At 42.7% G+C, this 24,675-nt stretch overlaps 1 protein-coding gene across 1 annotated transcript in view; it reads right to left on the bottom strand.

Moving 5' to 3' along the window:
* The window catches only part of HS2ST1 (heparan sulfate 2-O-sulfotransferase 1), a 123,108-nt gene that overhangs the window by 18,720 nt on the left and 79,713 nt on the right, over positions 1–24,675 (bottom strand). Inside the window, exons 2-4 of the mRNA XM_077278823.1 lie at positions 15,673–15,911; positions 2,243–2,328; positions 1,647–1,785 (exon numbers count right to left, since the gene is read on the bottom strand). Of these exons, the coding sequence (XP_077134938.1) occupies positions 1,647–1,785; positions 2,243–2,328; positions 15,673–15,911 (464 nt within the window). The remainder of the gene's footprint in view (positions 1–1,646; positions 1,786–2,242; positions 2,329–15,672; positions 15,912–24,675) is intronic.

Here is a 24,675-nt window from a genome sequence, read left to right on the forward strand (position 1 = left end):
TATTGTATTGTGTAAGCGGATTGGGGGACAAAAGTACCGTAATACCCAGAAAACCCCTTTAAATATTGCTTCCTAGAAAATGATATGCAGGCTATGTTTATATCATGCCTTTAAGCAATCGTCAGCATATGAGCCACTAGAACTCACCGTACACACATGGGGATCCACAGACACCCGACATTTTACCAAAATGTATGACTGGTGGCACACTTTTTTTTTTTTTTTTTAACTGTGTAATTGCTAATCAATGAGAAAAAAAAACACCCCAAAAAGTGTATGGGTAAGGTGTGCCATTATATACAGCATATATAACAAAGGCTTCTATTTGGGTGCTGCATATACCTCTGGGTATATACATCGGTCATCAAACAAGATGTGAACAGAGCCCAACATGGCTGCATTTGATGCCCCATCCACATTCCCTACTGATGAGCTTATTGATGAAAGCACAGGGCGTTCAGGATTTTACTACGGCCTTCTTTAAAATGGAGGGGGGAGACAAAAAGACAGACAAAAAAACACACCTTTATAAAGGGAATGTCACCAAGTTTTTTTCTACCCAATTTGAGAGCAACATGATGTAGGGGCAGAAACTCTGATTCCAGTGATGAGTCAGTCACGTACTGGACTACTTTTTCCAGTTTTGCTAAAAATCACCATTTTCTCTGCTGCAGATCTAGCAGTTCTCTGAATCCTGTGCTCTGTATAACCCAGCCCACATCACTGATTGGCAGCTTTCTGCCTATGCACATTCGGTGGTGGGGGCGGGGTTATACACAGCTCCTAAATATGGAGGACTACATGGCAACAAATGACCGAGACAGCGCTCCATGTGAAAGGACGCCCCAGATCAGTGAGGAGAGGAGGGGCAGGTAATAAACACCTCCAATGGTTGCTCAGACCAGACAACACTGAACATACATGAGAAGCCAGGAGTCCTGGAGCAGCACCGTCTACCCACCTCTTACAGAGGAGAAACAATGGAGAATCCTGGATAGTCAGGTCGGCTGACTGAACACACGTTGGTATAACTCTGATATCAGGAATTGTATTGATACACGTGGCGGTGTCTAATAATGCATTAGAAACCAATACTATACCTTGTGTTCCGGCCGACGGCCCCCAGGGGGATGTGATTACATCGGGGACTTGTTTGCATCTTTTCTTTTAATTGATCTCTCTTTATAGATTTGTATCTGTCATTTTATGCACGTTTTAACTATTTTACATATTTGATTAATCAATCACATCAATGTGGGTTTAATTAAAGCACGGAGAGACGTGATAATTCCTTACCTACCAGATGAAGGGGACGGATGGTCCCAGAAACAAGCTGTGCCTCATACATTATCATGGTTCCTGACCCGGCTGGTCTCCTGTATTGGGGCGTGAAGCCCTGAGAAATCCGATTACTACTCCCATCATCTCTGAGGACTACATGGCAGCAGGTTTACTAGTCCTCTGCTGATAATCTCCTGCTGATAGATTTTATCAAAACTACACCGAGCAGCCTAGTAAGTGACACATCACTGGAATCGGGGTCTCTGTCTCTACATTATGCTGCTCTCAGATTAGGTGACAAAAACCTGGTAACAGATTCTCTTTAGATCACAACTTCCATATTTGACAACATGTGAAATCTGTACCTTTTTGTCTCCTTGCTTCCTCCGGCGGAGGCCTGGTCTGTAGTCATCACCAAATCGAAGGAAGTAATAGTAGGATACGAGCCTCTCGATGGGATCCCTGATCACATTGATATAAATGGGCTTTTTCTTGACTCCAAATCTGAAAGATAACACAAATGGGAAAAGCAGCAATGAGTGATGATGGCTGCCCGCACCAGTCTCGCTTCCGATCTATGGATTATGATGGGACAACGATGAGCTGTATGTAGTTCTGGGGTGTGCGGAAGTATACAAATAAAAACAAATCTTTGATTTAGAGGCTGGAGCATGATGTTCCTTCTCAGCGTTCACAAAATCTGTTGCAAAAGTGAGCTGGAAAAAAAAAAATGTTCAGGATGCGTCCTTCTGCTGCGTGCACACTAGAGGGCGCTGCTCTATAGCGTCAATGAGCCGCCGGCCAGAATTATTCTGCAATGCGTTGCTGCCCCCATGAAGTAACAATAGATTAGCTTACCACTGCACAATTGTAATTCTCAGATGTGGCAGAAATCTACCATGCTGGGACGAGACGGGTGAACGGGAATAAAAAGGAGGGAAGAAAATGATTGAAAACCTACTTAGCGAAGTCCAAATAGGAGATATGTCCATGGTAGAAGCCGGGCTTCATTTCTCTCCACAAACTTACATTCTTCACAAACCGCATCTGGAAAAACAGCAAAATATTAGAAATAGTCATTTATACTCCAGATATAAAGCTTATAGCAGTCCCATATTACATAGTATTTTTATTAAAGTTTTAGCAGTGATATCCTTAGAAAAACTCTGAAATATCGTGGATCAATCTTATTTCTTGCAGTCAGCTTGAGCCGAGAAATTAGGATCTGAACCAGCAGCGCTCTGGAGAGTAACAGCCGAGTAATGATGTCGCCTGTGACTTCTATACCCGGCAAAAAAAGGATTTCACAAGTCGCATCACATGGAAAGCCACTTCTTGAAAGAAGGGGGGGAAAAAAAAAAATTGCAGAGTAGTAGACACCCGAAATAAGGAATTTTAGATCAGGCACCGTAAGGAAGTTTCTATTAAAAAATAAATAAATGACATCTCTTCTCTATAGACTGATCCACCTTTGGAGGCACTATCTTTTCTCACTTAAATGCATTCATTGTTGTCCAAATATCATTTTTGTAATTGGGTTTCATTAATAATTTTGCACCGTTGGTTTCCTACAGCCTGTGTGTTGCGCTGTCTATAGCTGGCTGCAGAATGAGTGAATGTGTCAGTGAGACCGTTCTCGGGGAGAGTGTGAGGCTTTTATCTTTTTTACTCATCTGGGCAGATTTATGATCACAGTTAAATATGCAGCGAAATAGAGAGCTGCCCAAAATCAATGCATTTTTTATTTATTTTTTAAATGACGTCAAACAGAAAAAAGTATTTTTAATCCAAAACACATATTTGAAGGGGTTGTCCAGTACTAAATAACCTGAGGTTAATCATTATGGGGTCCTAATAAAAAGAAAAGTAACAATCTCTCCTTCCTGCAGCTGAACTGTCCCAGTGACGTTGGTACCGCTGTTCCCGACTTGTCTGCACCATACCAATACTCCATCAGGGTGAACGGCCGCTCGGACAGTAGTAGGGGCCGCCGCTGACGAGCGGCCAGTCATTGGCTGAGGCTGGCATATGACAAGTCCCATCACTCTCCAGCGACTGGTCCCAAGTACCCCTGCTCTGGAGGTGGCAGCTGCCTCTTTACCTCTTGGGCTTGTGTGCGGCGGCACAGGTCGCACCATCGGTATGTCTGCGCCTACAGCAAGAATTCATTTTGGAAACAGAAAATGTAATTTGTGAGAATAATTAAGATGAGGCAGTAATTACTGATGGTAAAAATCAAAAGGATCCATATGTGCAAGGACTGGCACATCACATGTTTCGCTCCACAGAGACCTTTCTCAGAGGTATCTCTGCCCGATCAGGATAAAGAAGCCATACTGACCTGGCGCTCCTAAAAAGTCTCTGATTTTTAATTAATTCCAGTTGTCAGGCAACTTCCAATATTTGCCGTAGGAATTTACTCTCCGGACTGTGCAAATAAAATTTGTTCTTTGCAGGCACCTTGGATTATAGAATTGTGCAGGTAATTTTTTACCTTCGTTATTTTTCCATAATGTTAAATGGGTGAAAATAGATTTTAAATAATTGAAATGTTGTCCAGCTTTGGGAAGAATTTTTATTTTTACTTAAATGCATGTATTTTGGGGGGGTTAAAAATTATTTTTGTAATTGGGTTTTATTTAAAAAGACCTACAACTTTTGCCTTCCGTAGCCTCTGGTGTAGCATGGTGTCTTGCTGGCTGCAGAATGAGTTAACGGAGAAACAGTCAGCGAGCTCATTTTGACGATCTGATGGGAGAGCTCGTAACTCTTATTGGTCATATTCGGGGCTCCCCCTCAGCTGATTTATGGCCACAGACCACATCAAAGTTGCAAAAAAACGTTAATGAGCCCCAACTGCAAAAATTCTTGAAAAAAACACTGACCCTAAAGGTGGGCAAACCTGCTGTTCTAGCACTGTGTGCCCATGTTTAGCTGGCTGTAGAAGTGACATCCTTTATGCCCCCCATATGAACGGGGGAGCAAATCATGGTGCTCAACGGATTCGACCTGTGCACTATGGAGCCCAATGATTCGGGGCAGGAGTCAGAGGATAACGGGACTCAAAAAAAAAAGTGATTGAAGTTTACGTGTCCTCTATAGTGTAAGCAGGAAAATGCCACGAGGTCTCCGCAGCGCAGGAAACGGCACTTCCTTTGGATAAAAAGTGTGATTTCTGTTTGATAACAGAGGAAGGAATCGATGGCTTCATCTTGGTGCAGCAGGAGCTCCATGATATACATATACTACAGGTTATAACCATACCCTGACCATCCAACATTATACAGAAAGTATAAATGTATCCAACTGGTGGGGAAAAAACACGGAGCCACAAGTCTGGGAGTGGAGAATGGTGACAGTGGGAGGCAGAGTGATCTAATTTTGGGGTGGCCAAACCACCAGGCCAGGCTCAGCCATCCCCAGTGTGTAACGCATTGCTCCTGGATTGTAGAAGACCAACCATACGCTTTACATGGCGGTCAGCTGAATGAGCAGAGATCTGCTGTCCGGGAAGAGTCGGGGCACCGCAGTACACAAGGCTATGCTCACATTGGGCTCAGTCTGGGATTACGTCTGAAGCCGTAGTAAACAGGACGAGGGGGGTTTTGCTGACTGGGCCAAGGACTTTAAAGGGGTATTCCCATCTCGAAGACCCTATCACAATATGTAGTAGGTGTAATAATAATATTAGCAAATTCCTCCAATTAGAAATGTAGTATAGTTCTGATTTGCTATGTCTCTTTCCTCATGTGCAGGCATTGCAGGACCTTAAGTATCCATGGTTACAACCACTAGCTGTCAGTTGTAACCATGGATACCTAAAGTCCTGCAATGCCTGCACATGAGGAAAGAGACATCGCGAATCAGAAGAACTATACTAGATTTCTAATTGGAGGTATTTGCTAATATTATTATTATTACTACACCTACTACATATTGGGATAGGATCTTGCAGATGGGAATACCCCGTTAATGATGCAAGACTGAGTCACCATGTATTCTGCCACACATCATTTTCAGTAAAATCTGCCTATTTGAAGCGCAGTCCACTAAGTTCTGCGGGCTGCTTCAAATAGGCCGATGTTGCCAAAATTGATGTCTGAGAGTACACAGCGACTCCTCCATCATTAAAGTCAATGGTCGCATCAGCCCAAAAGTCCAGATCCTGTTTCCAGGCTTTTTACATACGGTAATCCCTGACTGAGCCACTCGCCGTAGCTTAAAACACTGTGTGGGCACAGCCTGAGATGGTCAGTGAGCTTGGCCAATATGCATTTCGTGTGCATGGCCACCTTCTTCCCATCGTCGTAGATTAATCTTGCTGACTGCCCCGTAAACACAAGCACGTCTGCAGTTTACGGTTTAGTACAATTTGCAGCCGTTCCTGAGATAAGAAAAGAAAGGTGTTACTGTTTACAGCTCGTTGCCTAGGAGACCGACCACCGCTGCTTGTAAGCGCTACATAGAATTAGAAGACATCACTGCATTCCGATGCTCAACAGAAAACTACATGTAAGCACTGTGCATTTTCAGCCACCGCTGCTTAGACAGCAGTGGTGGCCAATCACCTAGGTAACGAGCTGAAAGTAAAAAGGAAATTGTTACTATTGCAAGATCTGGTAAAATTTTAATAAAACGGCAAATGATAAATTGAAAAAGTGCTCGTTTTTACAATAATATCCAACAAACACCCATTTACGCAGATGGTGACAACCCTTCTAAATGTGCGTGTACAGATGGGCCGGGACCGGGCACACCTTCTTGCAGATGTTTGGTAAAAGAGAAATTCTATTTCCTTATTGTACATATTGGCGCAGTATAGATGCAGGAATAAAGCTGCTCATTATTCCGTATATTAAGGCTTGTTTGTTTTTTTGGGGGGTGGTATAAATTGTTCTAATCTATTTGAACGTTTTGCAGCAATTAATACAATTGTTAAATGCTCCCATTAAAAATGGAGGTCATGGTGTGTGAAGTGTTAACTTAGACACTTAAATTGTTTAATAACTTTTCCACATTTTTCTCACAGCAATTTCCTACTTTACTGTATATAGTAGGTGTTAATGAGATTACCAAGAAAGGACGACAAACTCGTCTCACAGCCGGAGAACGCACATTTGTTATTTTTTTTACATTTCTTTTAATCTGCACTTAAAAGTGATTTCACGGACATATTCCACCTTAAAGAAGCGCTCACATCTGAGATCCAACAGGTATCCCATATATACCCGACAGAGGATACCCCCACCTATCACCCATCATACGACCCTCTTCAGTGCAATCAATGGGAGTTACGGAGGAGCATTTATGGTCGATCCTGTGGATCCTATGGAGGGTTAAAATTACAATATATTCTTTTAAGGGTCTGGACATACGTTGAGCTTTCGTAACTTTTTTTTTTTGCGCAGATTTCCTGAAAGATTTCTTAGTTGCAGCATAGTGACGTCTCATGCACACATTGCTTGTTTTTTACTTGCAGACGGATTTCAATTTCAGCATTTTTGCTGCAGATATGACCCATAGCAATTGGAAAAATGTATTAAAAATGCGAATAAATAATTAAAAAAAAAAAATAGCATGGATTTTATACACAACAATATCAGTAATTGCAGCAGATTTTCCTGTTGCAAATACTGAACATTTGCACATACCCTAAATCCTTGGCATTCTTCTATACCTGAGATTTTTTTTTCTTTGCATTTTCCTTTTTTTCTATTAACTGTGGCTTCCTAAACACCGATTACTGTGCACAGTTTGTGTACATTTAAGAAATGTAGAAATTAATTATGTATATTAGACTGGAAGAAACCTTGATGGACACTTCTTCTAGTTTTCGAGTATAACAACTATAACTATACAGTTGCAGGTGACCCGTAGGAAAAGAATCTTGTATATGGCGTTGTAGTATATTTTTTTTTAGGCTACCCCTATAGTCAAAGGAGTCGTCCACATTGTTTTTCAGTATAATTGGGGGGTGACACTAACTTTTGGCACACCTTGTGATTCCCCTAGGTACCATACATTTGTCAGGAACATTCACGGTCTATAACCACTAGATGGAAAGTGAACCCAGTCCTCTTCGCTGGGGGGGGCACGTTTATATTCCCTACTTTACAAATGGAGACATTCTGATCTTTATATCGAAATTAAGGAAGAAAAATAAAGTGGCGTCGTTGTACATAGAAAACTGAACACTTTTTGGAGCCGCCTGTTATGTTACTGTTATGCCATCCTGTAATGTTAGGAATGAAGCCGGAGTCGTCAAACTTCCATTTCTTGCTCTAGAAAGGTGACCCGGACACTGGCGTATTATCTGGAGAGTATCGAGTCGTGTGTATAAACAATATGACTCCCTTCATGGAGAGGTCTATTCCCAAGTGCATTTCATCACCTATAATAGAAAGCTAAAAATGGCCACCGCCGAGCGCTCGGCACCGAGCTCTACTGCAAGTCGTGGGGGAAAGTCATTACCAACCACAATTATCACGCCGCAGCCATTTTTCATTTTCGTGTCCCTGTTTTTTTGCTCCCCAGAGCCATAACTTTTTTTTATTTTTCCATCAATATGGCCATGCGAGGGCTTGTTTTTTGCAGGACGAGTTATACTTTTGAACAACACAAATTGGTTTTTCCATATCGTATGCTGGAAAAATGGGGAAAAAAAAAAAAATTCTAAGCGTGAAGAATTTGCAAAAAAAAAAAAAAAAAGGTGCAATTCCACAACTGTTTTTTACCATGTTTACCAAATGCTAAAACTAACCTGTCATTATGACTCTCTGGGTCATTACGAGTTCATAGACCCCAAACATGTCTAGGATCTATTTTTATTTAAGTCGTGAAAAAAAATTCCAAAATTTGTTTAAAAAAATTGCGTCATTTTCCAAGCCCAGGAGCAACTCCAACTTTCTGTGATCTAGGACTGGTGATGGCTTATTTTTTGCGTGCCGAGCTGACGTTTTATGGATACCATTTTGGTGTAGATACAGTGTTTTGATTGCCCGTTATTGCATTTTAATTGCGGCGACCAAAAATCCTTAATTCTGGCATATTGACTTCTTTTCGCTACGCCGTTTACTGATCGGATTATTTTTATATCTTGATAGATCTTGCAATTCTGAACGTGGCGATACCAAATATGTATATATTTTTTTTCCTTTTAGTTTGAATGGGGCAAATTGGAGGTGATTTGAACATTTTTTTTTTTTTTTATATTTTTTAAATTTTTTTTACTTTTCACTTGCTTCAATAGTCTGCATGGGAGACTAGAAGCTGCGATAATCTGATCGCCTCTGCTACACAGAGGTGATGATCAGATCGCCTGTGTGTAGCAGAAATACTGACTTCCAATGGGTGCCGACCTCTGGGCAGCGCTCATAGCAATCCGGCAATGGCCACCACAGGGGTCTGCTGCAGACCCGGGTTGTCATGCCAACCCATCGGCGACCCACGGTCATGTGACACAGGCGTCGATGGGCGGGATTAGTGATGCACTTCCTGCGCAATCACATTACTTGCACACTTGCTCTCGCTCAGTGAGATTGGATAGAGACATTTGAACAGCAATTTTCATGTCTTGCCACAGATTCTCAATCGGATTTAGGTCTGGACTGTGACTGGGGCCGTTTACACACGTGTATATGCTTTGATCTAAACCATCCATTGTAGCTCTGGCAGTATGTTTAGGGTTGTTGTCCTGTGGGAAGGTGAATCTACACCCAAGTCTCAAGTCTTTATTGTCTGCAAGGAGTTTGTATGTTCTCCCAATGATTGCGTGGGTTTCCTCTGGGCTCTCCGGTTTCCTCCCACATTCCAAAGACATACTGATAGGGAATTTAGATTGTGAGCCCCATCAGGGACAGCGATGATAATGTGTGCAAAACTGTAAAGCGCTGCGGAATATGTTAGCGCTATATAAAAATAAAGATTATTATTTATTAGCCTCTAACAGGTTTTTCTTCAAGATTGCCTTGTACTTACTTCCATTCATTTTCCTATCAACATTGACCTGCTTTACTGTCTCTGCTGAAAAAAAAATCATCCCCACAAAATGATGCTGCCACCACCATGTTTGAAGGGGAGGATGGCATTTTCAGGGTGATCTCCAGTGTTAGTTTTCCACCACACTTAGGGTTTTGCATTTATGCCAAAAAGTTCTACTTTGGTCTCAGGTGACCAGAGCACCTTCTTCCACATGCTAGCTGTGTCCCCTACATGATTTTTGAAAACAGAACTTCTTATGGCTTGCTTTCTAAAATGTCTTTCTTCTCACCTGTGTTGTATAAACACCAAACTTGTAGAGTATACAACCAATGGTTGTTCTGTGGACAGATTCTTCCTTCCACCTGAGCTGTGACTCTCTGCAGCGCCTCCAGAGTGACCGTGGACCCCTTGGCTGCTTCTCTAATTACTGCTCTCCTAGCTTGCGATGTCACTTTAGGTGGACGGCCATGTCCTGGTAGGTTTGCAGTTGTGCCATACTCCTTACAATTTGTATGATGTATTGTTCAGTGCTCTGTGAGATATTCAGAGCTTGGGCTATTTCTTTTTTTTTTTTAATAACCTAACTGTGCTTTACTCTTCTCTACAACTTTACACCGGACTTATCTGGTGTGTTCCTTGGTTTTCATGATCCCCAATGTTCTCAAACAAGCCTCTGAGGCCTTCACAGAACAGATGTAGTTTTACTGAGAATGCATTACACATAGGTGGACTCAGTGTACTAATTGTGTGACTTCTGGAGGCAGTTCAGGATTTTATTTAGGGGTACCAAACTACAGGGGGCTGAATACAAATGCATGCTCCATGTTTCAGATTTATAGTCTTAAAATATATTTAGAAAACCATGCATCATATCCTTTACACTTCACAAATACTTGCTACTTAGTGTTGGTATCGCATTAAATCCCAATAAAATATATTTACTGTACATTTGTGGGTGCGACGTGAAAAAATGTGGAAAGGTTCACGGGGCATGAATACTTTTTTCAAGGCATTGTATGTTTGCCTCTGAAACACCACAGCATTTTAGAGAAAAACATACTTTATGAGTATATAAGGGGACAATACAAATATCTCGCTGAGGATCTGTTTATACCAAAGAAGGTGACGGGCACAAGGGGGCATTCTTTGCGTCTGGAGGAGAGAAGGTTTTTCCACCAACACAGAAGAGGATTCTTTACTGTTAGGGCAGTGAGAATCTGGAATTGCTTGCCTGAGGAGGTGGTGATGGCGAACTCAGTCGAGGGGTTCAAGAGAGGCCTGGATGTCTTCCTGGAGCAGAACAATATTGTATCATACAGTTATTAGGTTCTGTAGAAGGACGTAGATCTGGGGATTTATTATGATGAACTGGATGGACAAATGTCTTTTTTCGGCCTTACTATGTTACTATGTTACTTTAAAAGCCCCTAGGAGGCTTGTCTGACAAGTAGGTCCCTGGCGGCTTCTCCCTGGCGGCTTCTCCCTGGAGTGACAGGTCTTTCTTCCTATACCCGCAAGAGGAGCGGGCAGGGAGAAGCCGCCGGGGGTCTGCATTTCTGACTAGCCCTTCTTGCAGCTTGGCTTTTAAAATATGTTTTTCTGGAAACGGTGCAGCGTTTCAGTGTCAGACATGGACTATGATTCCAGCCATGTATGTTTCTTACACACTACTCGTGGATTGGGTAGCATGTATCAGCTGTCAGGTTCCCTTTAATGGCGATGAGGCAACCCCTTTAAAGAAATGGTTGCCCACTACTGGACAACCGCAACTTAATCTAGTCAGGACCCCAATTAAAATAAACGCTGGTGCCATTCTAGCGATGTCTGGCCCTCTGTGACCAGAGTGACATGGTCACGCATTTGTTTAGGGGGGTGTGATGAGGAGAGTCCTATGCGCCACTTCTGATTTGCCTATACAAAGAGCGCCATTTTCTGTGAGATACGGATGTGATTATTCCAGTATCCGGCCCTATCAATACGGTGAATACAGAACAAACTTCTCCGCTTCACTTTACAGCACTACAGGGAGGGCTTCTGAGGATTAGGCGACTGCTATTTATGCAATTTCCTCCAATATTCATAAATTCATCATCGGGAGCGTCCCCGCAGACCTGAAGCAAAATATAAAGCTGAACAAATCCTTCCATTTGCATGAAAAGGAACAAACTCCACATGTACGAGTGTAGTGCAGCAGGGGCGTTACATGAGCAATTACTTTCATATTGTAAAGTCTTTCTGGATTAGGCTGCATATTAAAATCTGCGGCAGCACAGACGGCCCCTGTGGAGAAAGATACATGGAAAATAGCTTTTTTTTGCACATTGTGCCCACGTACTCCAGCAATATCTGCTCCCTTGTCTACTGTCATAGGGAATGATTAGGTACAAGGCACGGCGAGCGCTATAGGAACATAGACTTCTAGCAATATTCTGTACCTCAAGGAAAATACAATACGGAACCACGGGAAGAAATGGGAATCCAGACAAATGACTGACAGTGATTTTTTTTGTGGAAATTCTTCCTCAAAAAAATAATTGTGGCAGAGTCAGCAGACTAGGAATATAGTGTACAAAATGTACTATTAAATATAGTATGAAACAGGAATAGTGGGGGCTCAGTATACTGCTTGAATTGTGCCACACTGAGCAATCGTGTCCTTAAAGGGACTCTGTCACCTTGTTTTTGCTATCCTATCTGAGAGCAGCATGATGTAGGGGGAGAGACCCCGATTCCAGTGATATATCACTTACTGGGCTGTTTGCTTCTGTTTAGTTAAAAATCACCATTTTATCTGCTGCAGACCTACCAGTTCACTGAATGCTGAGCTCTGTATAACCCCGCCCACACCACTGATTGGCAGATTTCTGTGTAAAGCTGCCAATCAGTGGAGGGGGCGGGGTTACACAGAGCTCATGAATACGGAGGACTACCTGGCAGCAGGTTTACTAGTCTTCTAATGATAATCTCCTCTGGATAAAATGGATTTTATACAAAACTACAGCAAGCAGCCCAGTAAGTGAAACGTCATTGGAATCAGAGTCTCTGCCTCTACCTTATGCTGCTCTCAGATTTAGGGGCAAAAACTTGGTGACAGATTCCCTTTAAAAAGGAGAAACTCTGAGGGTCCTTAATATAACTGCCCCCATGTCCAGATATTTAATAACCAATATGAATGCACATCTCCTTTTAAATCAGAGGAAGAAAAAAAAGGAAGAGAAAAAAAAATACGTAGCAGTGCCCAATGTGCTGCTGACTTGCTGGTAACCTCGCAGCACCTGACACAATGATGTATTACAATTGTATTCGACGCATAAACCGCTGACAGTTTGATTCATTTTAATATAATAACGTTGCATATTTTGGCATATCAATTGTGCAGATATTCAGGAATAACCGCAGCCACGGAGATTGTGCCGAGAACCCAACACCTTTCCAATCCGAGTGCTGCAATTAACAATTAATATCACGCTGCTACCAGAATCTTAACAAAAAGTGTTAATTAACCAATTCCACCAAAGGGGTTTCTCCTCTGTGGGGAACATGCGTGCCACTGATGCTGACGGCGAGATAGAAGTGTTGTTCTGAATTTACAGAATCACACATAATGCCGCACAATGACACGCGGGGCTTCATGTTGTACCCGCTGATGATTGCAAACCATCCGCTCAAAAGGAGAAGATTGATAATAATCTGATTGGATGATGCATTCCCATACAAGTGATCAGACGGCTCAGGAGAATGCGCCCGGGGTACTGACAATTGTTATAAAACAGTAGGATAGGTTATGGTGGGAGCAAGAAGAGGCCATTAAAATCTTAAAAAAAAAAAAATAAATTGCTCTTACATTTGGATTTACATCGATCAAATCAGCAGATTGGAAAACAACGAACCAAATGTGGCCTCACACAGATGGTGGACAGATGTGATCTACGAAAGATATTAGAGAAACGCTAGCTCAACCAGGTTTCGGCAGGATTATGTGAAGCGCTTAGGGGGTCTTTTGATACTCCTCCTTAGATAATGGCAGGTCAGGGAAAAAAAAAAAGATCGGACCAGAAAATATCGGATTCTTTATTCTCGGAATAGAAATGCTGCTGCTACTGGTCTGAAACTGATCACTAAGGACTGCAAAAAAAGGTCCCTGCAGGGGCAGGGACACCCACAAAATCTATATAGAAACTGGTGACCACTGTACTTTTCAAGTCTAAGGTCCAGAATGTGAAGACGACTAAAAAAAAAAAAAAGAACCTTCATATCATCACTTTGAGACAAAGGAGAGATACTGCATTTAGCCCAAATATCCCAACTCAGCCCTGACCTTCCAGCTTGGGATGAAACTGTATGCATCACATATTGCTTTATAAGCACTGGACACGGACACAAATTCCTCTTATCCAAGTGTTGTTTTCTAGACAGGATTATGGAGGGAATGTGATATCGCCTGAGCGGCTTTCAGAGATACAGGAGCTACAAGGCCCATAAGAAGTAATGGAGATGGTAAGGAAGTTGTCCACTACTTGGACAACCTCTTCTCATACCCCTCGCTTGGCCCCTATAATAAAGCCTATGCTCCCCTCTCCTGCTGGCGCCAGTCCTAACGTGTCAGCACTCTGTCTCCCGGGGCTCCCGTGCTGTTGTTGTGACACCGGTGCCCAAATCAGCGCTGGCGTCACGGTCCCCACCTCCTGTCGAATTGAGTATAAAGAGGAAGTCCGGGATTAGCTGCAGCCTGGACTTCCTCTTCATGTTTGTCTGAAGGCGGTGACAGTGACGCCAGCACTAATTGGGCGCTGGCGTCACAACAACAGCACGGAACCCCAGGAGAGAGGGTGCCAACACCACAGTAATAGCATGGGGGTCTCCTAGTAGTGGAACTGTCTAGGTGAGAGTTCTAGGCATGCTCTGTGATCTGCGCAGAGGTCACTGTGCAGTGAGAGGGAAGAGATATGCCACTGACGAATGGATCTGATTTTATACATCTACTGGTGATAAAGAACTTCAATTATATGAAAAAATATAAAAAGTAGGGAAAAAATAATAAAGATTGGAGTCATTTTCAGACATGACATTCTCTTCAACTTAAAACATGCAAATCCAGATTCTATGTTCCCAACAACTATCCAAAACATTCGCAACTGGCTAAACAACCACCTCCTCCCCCTAAATGATCTCATTAACAGGGGGGCTGTGGACTTGTATTCTGTGTTAAGGATATTCTAGTATTTTTTTTTTTTCAGAAACCCAAATTGCCACAACGTTCATAGATCTACTCTTAACATCATCAATTATACTGGAATCGTGCTAACTGAAAGACGCCCAATTCATGAGCTACAACACGGACTTTGATCTGACAATCTTTCAAAATCATGGCCTCCACTTTACGGCACATTTTCTCTGAAGTTGCTTTCACAGGTCACTTTGAACGGGAGTCATCTTCAATCGATTTCGTACACCATTTAAACCATTTGGCCCAAAACTTTACCTGGTAGTTGGAAGGTGCATCATCACCAGATACCGCAATCATCCCTTCATAGATAACTCTGATAAATTTGTTGAGTCTTGAATCAAAGGACCAAGTCTGTTGGTCACGTCTATCCGTAGCGACTATGCGGAAGCACTGGGAACCTCCTCCTACCTACAGGCACACTCGGCGCCTCTTCCGATTAGCTGTAACAACTTATTTTTATTTGCCGGCCTGAAATGAAGTAGAGTCAAGGATGTCTGGAGGCAAGAGATTGTTCCCAACGCTCCAGTCCACTGACTACAGATTACTGGTATGGCCGATGGACCAGGGTCCTGTGAATTGATTTGCACCAACTCAACACAGTAAGCTTTTCACATGTTCAATGTATATAATGGATATGTACCAGGAACCTTGCATACAAGAATGGCAGTAAGGAAGACCCCCACATTCAACAATCATAAGCGAGGTCCCGTAACATGGGGACTTACCCAGCTCCTCCAGTAACTATATATTTCTATATACTGCTCTTCTGATTTCTGCACAGAGGGTGGAGACATTCTTACAATTTGCTTTTAATTTGCAAACTCTACTATAAAATGACATGCAGAAACCGGTTGCTTTGGCAATACCTCCATCGAACAACTATATATAGAGCAGTGTTCGTGAATGTCCCCTACAGTGCATAATGAAGAACAAAACTCTCCAGAGCGGCTTTGCTCTGCCAGGAAATCATCAGACTTCTTAAGGCAGAGCAGTAACAACGATCACTATAATCAGCTTTATGAGAAAGACTTCCAGGCCTTAAGTTCTCATCCACAGACTAGCTACACCAAGATTTCCCACCACCGATACGTATGACGCAAGACCACAAGTCTGACCAACATGCTCAAAAAGTCACGAAAAAAGAAGATACAGTGTGAAGTCTCGTGGTCGCCGAATATTCTTACCTGGTCTTGAAGAGACATCACAGGGTTATTTTTGGTTGTGTTAATGTGAAGAACGTGATATTTGTTTTTTGCACACAGGTCATAGGCAATGTTTGTGAATGAAGTGCTGGCAGTCTTGGGAACTCTATTATAAATAATCAAAATGTCGTCATCTTCATCGAGCGGAATGTCTTGTCGGGATCCATCCATGGAATGGCGCTGTTCTATTTCCCGGACTTCATGGCGTGCGATGGCCCTCTCTGAAATACAGAAATATGGAGGCATATCAGTAACACTGGCAAGGTATACACTTGAGTAGAGATTAGAGTAGGGCACACACAACTAGGCTGGACAATCCTGCGATAATTGGCTTGTGCGTTAGACCAATATTAATACCGGTAGCTTAAAGACAACCCAAATCTCCCGATAGAACACATTTTCTGACATGCCTTAAAGTATTTGTATTAGATATAAATGGATCATCAAATTCAACAAATCACATGGATTTTACAGGGAAATTCAATTTGCAGTGAAATTATTCAACATGAATTGAGGGTTCCTTATTATTCACAAGACCCCATTGAATACTAAATGAAGAATAAAAAAACAACAAAAAAAACCAAAAAAACCTCCTCACCTCAGCTGTCCGGTCTTCAGCACCTCCTCTTTCCCTCTTCCCCCTGTACCAGGACTTTCAGCACAACTAGGCCTCTGATATCTTTGAACACCATGTCATCACTTGGGCAATGCGCGTCACTACATGCGATGGTAAGGCACACAGATGTCAGAGGCCTAGTCGTTCTGGAAGTCCTGGCCTGGAGTGAAGATCCTGAAGAGCAGGTGTCAAACTGCATTCCTCGAGGGCCGCTAACAGGTCATGTTTTCAGGATTTCCTTAGCATTCCACAAGGTGCTGGAATCATTCTGTGCAGGTGATTAAATTATCACCTGTGCAATACAAGGAAATCCTGAAAACATGACCTGTTGGCGGCCCTCGAGGAATGCAGTTTGACACCTCTGCTGAAGAGGATGTGAGGGAAGGGGAAAAGATGAGGTGCTGAAGTCCGGTGGACAAGACAAGCGAGCGGTGAGGCATTTAACTGTTTTTATTTTTTTTTACCTCCTACATTTATTATGTTCTGGGGTCTTGAGAATAATAAGGAACACTCAATTCGTATTGAGGAACTTCTCTACGAATTGACTTTAGCTGTAAAATCCATGTGAAGTTATTTGATATGAATTGAGTGTTCCTTATTATTCTCAAGACCCCAGAGCATAATAAATGTAGGATGTAAAAAAATTAAAAATTAAAAACCTCACCGCTCAATTGTCCAGTCGACTAGTCTTCAGCACCTCTTTTACCCTTCGGTCTCTTCACTACAGGCCAGGATTTTCAGCACAACTAGGCCTCTGATGTCCCTGCGCTCCATGCGTCATTACATGCACAACAACGGCAAGGCGCACACAGACGTCAGAGGCCTAGTCGTACTGGAAGTCCTGGCCTGGAGTAAAGAGGCCAAAATGGGAAAACATGCAAAGGACAGGTGAGTGGTACGGTATTATGGTTTGCCTGGCAATCTACTTTTAAGCAAAATGGTAGCAATGGCTGGCCCGCCGTTTTGTCAGGATTCATATGTAGCAAATAGCAAAAATTAGTATTATGGAGATTGTAGAATACAAAATCAGCAGATGGAATACACAACATGTTTACTTTGGTTGGAAATCGTGAGGTATCCAGCAGTCATCAGATTAAACTGGCAGCAACCAGTGGGACACAGCAACACCCATCCACTGTTTGGAGAAACCTGGACAGATGTAATCCTCATGCAAGAATTGTGGCCAAAAACCCCCAATACATTTGGAAGGACAAGCTACTCAACTATTCACAAAAACATAGGAACCGGGGAGCAGAAAGATGGCAGCAGGTGATCTGGACTGCATGTGAAATGTCTGGCTGCAATAGAAGGCAGCTTGTTTGGGGAAGGTCTGGAGAGCCGTATAGTAATAATGAGGGTCTGCAGGTAACAGTGAAGCATGGGGGAAGTTGCTTGCAAGTTTGGGGATGCATTTCAATAAACAGAATTGGGGATTTGGTCAGGATTAATGGCGTCAACATGACACTGACCACAGCATACAGGCAATGTCATTAAGAACAATCTTCAGTGTAAAGGACAACAAGGAGACCTGGAAGTGATGAAAAGGCTCTGCACAGAGCCCTGACCTCAACATCAAGTCAGTCTGGGGTATACCATGAAGAGACAGATTTGTGCAAGCGACATCCACAGAAGATCTGTGGTTAGCTCTACAAGAGGTTTGGAACATCCTACCTGCAGAGTTCTTACAAAAACCTGTGTGCAAGTACCAAGAAGAAATGATGCTGTTATAAATGCAAAGGGAGCGCACACCAAATATTGATTAGATTTAGATTTCTCTCTTGTTCATTCACTTTGCATACATATATATGCACGTTTCTAGTAATGGACCCAGTGGTCAGGTGAGAATTGCAAATGTTTATATGGCCACTAAACCTACAAGCCACATTGATGTGGGCTACAATAGTTATAGTGAGTTATACAGAATAGATAGGAAATAAAGAGATTATATTATTATAATGCTCTGATCTAGTCACAAATCATTGTGAAGAAAAGGGGAGGAGGTGAGCTGTGACCATTATCTATTGTGAATGGTGATTTCTGTGCCATCCACTTTATATGGAGGTGTTACCTTTCATAGTGATCTTGTCTGAGACAGATGCTGTTACTAGACTCCTAGATCCTGTTCTGTACAAGTAACTTCAAGAGTCAGAATTGCATGATTTATGCTTACTTTTTTTTTTTTTTTTAATACAATACTGATATGGATAGTTGAAAAAAAAGTTTTAGGCTATGTGCACACAGTGCGGATTTGTTGCGGATTTTTCCGAGCAGATTGAGAAAAATCCGCAGGTAAAACGTCCTGTTTTACCTGCGGATTACTTGTGGATTTACCGCAGTTTTTGTGCGGATTCCACCTGCGGTTTTACACCTGCAGATTCCTTTTAAGGAATAGGTGTAAAACGCAGCGGAATCCGCATAAAGAATTGACATGCTGCGGGGAAAAAAAACGCAGCAAATCTGCGCTGAATTATCCGTAGCATGTGCACAGAGGGTTTGGTTTTCCATAGCTTTACATGCTACTGTACAACGCACGGAAAACAGCTGCAGATCCGCTGCGAATCCGCAGCCAAATCCGCAACGTGTGCACATATCCTTAATCATTTTCCCTAAAATCTGACTTACACAATAGTTAATTTTCTGAAGAAACATTCTTAGCTGGAATCAAATTGTTTTGTTTGCTTTTTTTCCATAAAGACGGGAATATTCTTTTAATTATAGTGTACATATGGGCACGTAATAAGGTTTACCGTTGACAAGAAATCAACAAAGCTATTACTCCATCGCTAAATATACTGTCTAAACATAATCCCCTCTTGGGATTCAATGCCACACTTTGCAAAATGAAAAACAATTCATTGGAGAGGCATTTAGTGCAACAAGCCACGCGCAACACTCGGTCCCAATGGACAAGCATCTCCAGGCTTTACCAATGTGCATTAGATATTGTGTTGTTCCAAAACTAATTTCTCCATCTATAATTCATTTACCACCTTAAAAGGGTTATTCCCTGAGAAACAAGTTAGTCCCTTATCCAAAAGTATAGTGGTCGGACCCCCAGCAACAGAGATCAGGGCTCATACTCCAAGATTTGGGCTCTGCAACTGCTTCCTGAAGAGCCTCCGCACCATTGACTGTATATGCGATGTCCAAACACAGCGATTGGCGTCCTCTGACATTTCCATATACAATGGTTGGACCCTCTGTGATAGGCAAGTTGGATAGTGAAAAGTTAATAATAAATATACACTGCTCAAAAAAATAAAGGGAACACTAAAATCTCACATCCTAAATATCACTGAATGAAATATTTCAGTTGTAAATCTTTATTCATTACATAGTGGAATGTATTGAGAACAATAAAACATAAAAATGATCAATGTAAAATCACAACTAATATCCCACGGAGGGGAGGTCTGGAGTTGGAATGATGCTCAAAAACAAAGTGGAAAATGAAGTTACAGGCTGATCCAACGTCAGTGGAAAGGCCTCAAGACAAGGAAATGATGCTCAGTAGCGTGTGTGGCCTCCACGTGCCTGTATGACCTTCCAACAACGTCCGGGCATGCTCCTGATGAGGCAGCAGATGGTCTCCTGAGGGATGTCCTCCCAGACCAGGATTAAAGCATCCGCCAACTCCTGGACAGTCTGTGGTGCAATGTGACGTTGGTGGATGGTGCGAGACATGATGTACCAGATGTGTTCAATCGGATTCAGGTCTGGGAAACAGGGGGGGGGGGGGGGGCAGTCCATAGCTTCAATGCCTTCATCTTGCTGGAACTGCTGACACACTCCAGCCACATGAGGTCAGGCATTGTCCTGCATTAGGAGGAACCCAGGGCCAACCGCACCAGCATATGGTCTCACAAGGGGTCTGAGGATTTCATCTCGGTACCTAATGGCAGTCAGGCTACCTCTGGCGAGCACATGGAGGGCTGTGAGGCCCTCCAAAGAAATGTCACCCCACACCATTACTGACCCACTGCCGAACCAGTCATGCTGAAGGATGTTACATGCAGCAGATCGCTCTCCACGGCGTCTCCAGACTGTCACATGTGCTCAGTGTGAACCTGCTTTCATCCGTGAAGAGTACAGGGCGCCAGTGGCGAATTTGCCAATCCTGGTGTTCTGTGGCAAATGACAAGCGTACTGCACGGTGTTGGGCTGTGAGCACAACCCCCATCTGTGGACGTCGGGCACTCAGACCATCCTCATGGAGTCAGTTTCTAACCGTTTGTGCAGACACATGCACATTTGTGGCCTGCTGGAGGTCATTTTGCAGGGCTCTGGCAGTGCTCCTCCTGTTCCTCCTTGCACAAAGGCGGAGGTAGCGGTCCTGCTGCTGGGTTGTTGCCCTCCTACGGCCCCCTCCACGTCTCCTGGTGTACTGGCTTGTCTCCTGGTAGCGCCTCCAGCCTCTGGACACTATGCTGACAGAAACAGCAAACCTTCTTGCCACAGCTCGCATTGATGTGCCATCCTGGATGAGCTGCACTACCTGAGCCACTTGTGTGGGTTGTAGAGTCCGTGTCATTCTACCAAAAGTGTGAAAGCACAACCAACATTCAAAAGTGACCAAAACATCACCCAGAAAGCATTGGTACTGAGATGTGGTCTGTGGTCCCCACCTGCAGAACCACTCCTTTATTGAGTGTGTCTTGATAATTGCCAATAATTTCTATCTGTTGTCTATTCCATTTGCACAACAGCATGTGAAATTGATTGTCAATCAGTGTTGCTTCCTAAGTGGACAGTTTGATTTCACAGAAGTTTGATTTACTTGGAGTTATATTCTGTTGTAGGGTCATGTGAACATTGTAGGGAAATGTCTGCAGATAATGCCAGTGGACCCCTGATTATGGCGGCTGTTTAATTTTAGGAGCTAAGTGTTAAACCTTCTTGTGTCCCCAGGCTACTGTTTCACGTATAACTCTCCAGTTCCGAGTTATTACAACAGACGCACGTTTAGCAGACTTATCCTCTGGGAAAGTGCAGAGTGATCAGCTACAATCAATGGGAGAATTGGTTTCCAAATGCTGATTGCACAGGCAAGGAATCATTACACCCATGGAAATTACTGAAATCTCTCGGTCAAACGACTCTGTGCCTTCACACAAAAAAGCAAAGTTTTAGACGACCCATCTATATCCTCAAAATGCCAGTGACCAATATTTCAATGAAAATCATAGTAAATCCACTAATTAGTACTAAATCCTGAGTTATTTCCACATTTCACCCCAACATCTTGCCGCTTTACGTGCTATAGCCACAGAATGACCAAAGGTGGGCACAGCTATAGTGATATAAGACAAAGTAGGAGGTCACCGACCGCTAGGAAGAAGGAGGACCCCAATTATAGAAAGCACTTATCAGCAAGTCGGGAGTCCGCTTATAATTATGGAGAAGTCCATTTGCAACTGAAGTCTGATTTTACAATGGTTCAAGCCAACCACCACTGATATATTGTAGCTTACCCCTTTAAATGGGTAATTCTCTATGTCCTACCCCCATAAGCTGCGATTATGGGTGCATAGGCGAAACGCCAATATGTAATATTTATCTCTGTACTTTGCAGGTTACCTTTTGGGCAGTCTGTGCACAGGATGTGCCATAAATGTGGCCCCATCTCTTATCGCCAGGAATGGAAATGGGTGCACAAAGCAGTTCTCTGTATTCGCCTCTATGGGAGCCCCAGGTACGCCATCATGCCCGCTCAGCTCTCCATTCCCACCGACACAAGATCGTTTCGTATTTTGGGTTAGATATGGCTTCCACCAATCGGACCCAACCCTACCAGAAACTTCCGGCATATCCTGTGGCTATCCCTTTAAGTCTGCAGTCATAGATCACTATGGGTAAATTAATAATCGGTGCATTATAATTTTAGCTAGTATAATAATGCAATTCTTCTTAGAGCATCCATTATACAGGACTTTTCCAGTGTCACTTTTAATGGTCGCAACAAAGTGATTATTACCCAATAATCAAAACATTACATATTTAATTAACGCCATGTGTCGTAACAAATGCTTCCAATGTAAAAACGCATTAAGGAAATGTCAGATTGGGAAAGATGCAAGAAAACGTAAACAGCGTCTTGAACTTTACAAAGCACTTTTTCACCAGACAAGCACATTGTGACATTTTCCCCAGTAATTTCTAACCCACGGGAGAGCAGATTGTCATTTATTATGTACGGCTCGGCGTCCAATTACAAATCCGTTTGGCATATATTTTCTTTTCATTATGTTCTGTAGCTTTTAAGTTATTAACATCAGCAAAATGGGAAAAGTGTTAAAATAGATTTTACATTACGTCTACAGCAGTCACTTCTTCATGCTGACATCCGACTGCGATATCTTCTAGTACAAATTACATTATAGGAGCAACGTGACAACTTACAATGTTCTTATAAAGAAAAAAAATACCGAAAATCTAAAATGAAAATTCCCATTCCCCCTCCACCATCAGTCCCAGTAAGCAGTGCCCAGTCTGCCAGCATGATTACGCAGATCATTAAACTGCTATTGCTTACCCTTCATCAGTCCTTTACCCACAGTGAAAGCATAGCACTATGTGCTTGCCCTGAAAGGGAACTTATCAGAGGGGGGAAAATACAAAAAAACCGAAACTGTACTTTCATCCATAGGGGTAAACTGCAGGTAAATACAATGTTAACATGTGAAGCAGTCTAACTGGAAGTGCGGCTGCAGGGAGAAAATGAAGTTATGTTCTCCCTGCAGCCGCTTGTTTGCAGTAATTGGGGCAGTGCAGGGAGCTGTTACAGCCACTCCGCCTGCACCTTATCCTACACAACACACCCACATGTGGCAGGGTAGTCTGTCCGTCATGGAGCCGGTAGAGTGAGGACACTGTGCTTACTGGCACCGTCCTGCAGGTTCTAACCTTCAGCAATGACCACATGCTGGCTGACATATTCCACACCTTGGCAGGTGCCTTATGGAAATATTCAGTTTATCAATAGCTTTAGTGTTACGGCCGATTTGTGTAAAATTCCTTACTGTCTACTAGTGATGCGTGAACGTGCTGCGATAATGGTGGTAGCCGAGCATGTTCAAGTGCTAACCAAGTGTCTTAGGCGTGCTCAAAAAATATGTCTGAGTCCCCGCACCTGCATGTCTCACGGCTGTTGGTGATTCTTAGGCAATTCCTGCATGTGTTGCCGCTGTTGTACAGCCATGAGACATGCAGGTGCGGGGACGTGAACATATTTTTCAAGCACACCGAAGTCACTTGGTTAGCACCCGAGCATGCGCAGATAACACCTTATCCCAGCACGCTCGCTCATCACTACTGTCTAGCCATTACACAAGCTCACAAACCATATATTTAGGGGATCATCTGACCATTGAGACTCTGATCCTGACAGTAGGGGCAGAATCCATCACTGTATCTCTCAAAGGCATTAATTAATGTGTTACGACGATGTGTTCAGGTCTACCCCTGAGGTCAGGCACCAAATGTTAAAAAAATAATTAGGCCTTACACAATAATCCTATAGCTCCATGGTCACATTTGGTATTCCCATCACTTACACATGCGGCAGTGTTCGTTAGGCAAGATTCACACTAATAACCACACAATTCCCACATAGGGAAACATTGGGGTTACTGGTAATTCACATGGGTGAAGTCACTATACAGCATTCCCCGAAATGTCTATTGTAGGAAAAATTCCTTAAAACCGGGAGCAAGGACAGAACATTCGTAGTATATTCCCCCAGAGAATTTACACCATTGCAAATTATATTATTTCTACCCAGAATAAGTAACAGAACCAAAATATTCACAGGTGTCACCTTGTCGTGGTGCGATGGCGTTTACGTTTTTTTTTAATTTATCAATACAATGTTAAACAAAGTACTCTGTTATTTATATGCACTATTGCCAATTATTTACTGCAGGGTATTTGCTCATTTTATTTTGATCTTAGGTTCTTTTTGTTAAATGGCCACAGTGTGAACGCACACACATATGCATTGCACTGATCTGGCTCAAATTTTTTGGGTTTACCTATGAGAATAAAGGTAGGAATCAAGACTACGGTAGGAAACGGCCCATTAGTTCTCGGGACGATTAGATTACACGCAGCCTGAGCAATATGCAGTATTTCCACTGAATTGTAAGGTGTATATTCCTTTTTTTTCCAAGGGTGCATTAATCAATAGCAACTTCACGGGAAGATAAAAATAGTAGGACTCCAGGGCCCATCTCCGGCTAATTAGCCACCTCCTGGTGCTGAAAGGTTAAGCCATAAAATAGGGCATAAACATTTTTAGTTCGCCATGTTCTGAAGATCAGCGTATTTAACTACATAAATATGTAATAAGACCACAACGAGGCGCGATAAAC

The sequence above is a fragment of the Ranitomeya variabilis genome, chromosome 8 (assembly GCF_051348905.1).
Source record: "Ranitomeya variabilis isolate aRanVar5 chromosome 8, aRanVar5.hap1, whole genome shotgun sequence".
NCBI classification, from domain to species: Eukaryota; Metazoa; Chordata; class Amphibia; order Anura; family Dendrobatidae; genus Ranitomeya; species Ranitomeya variabilis.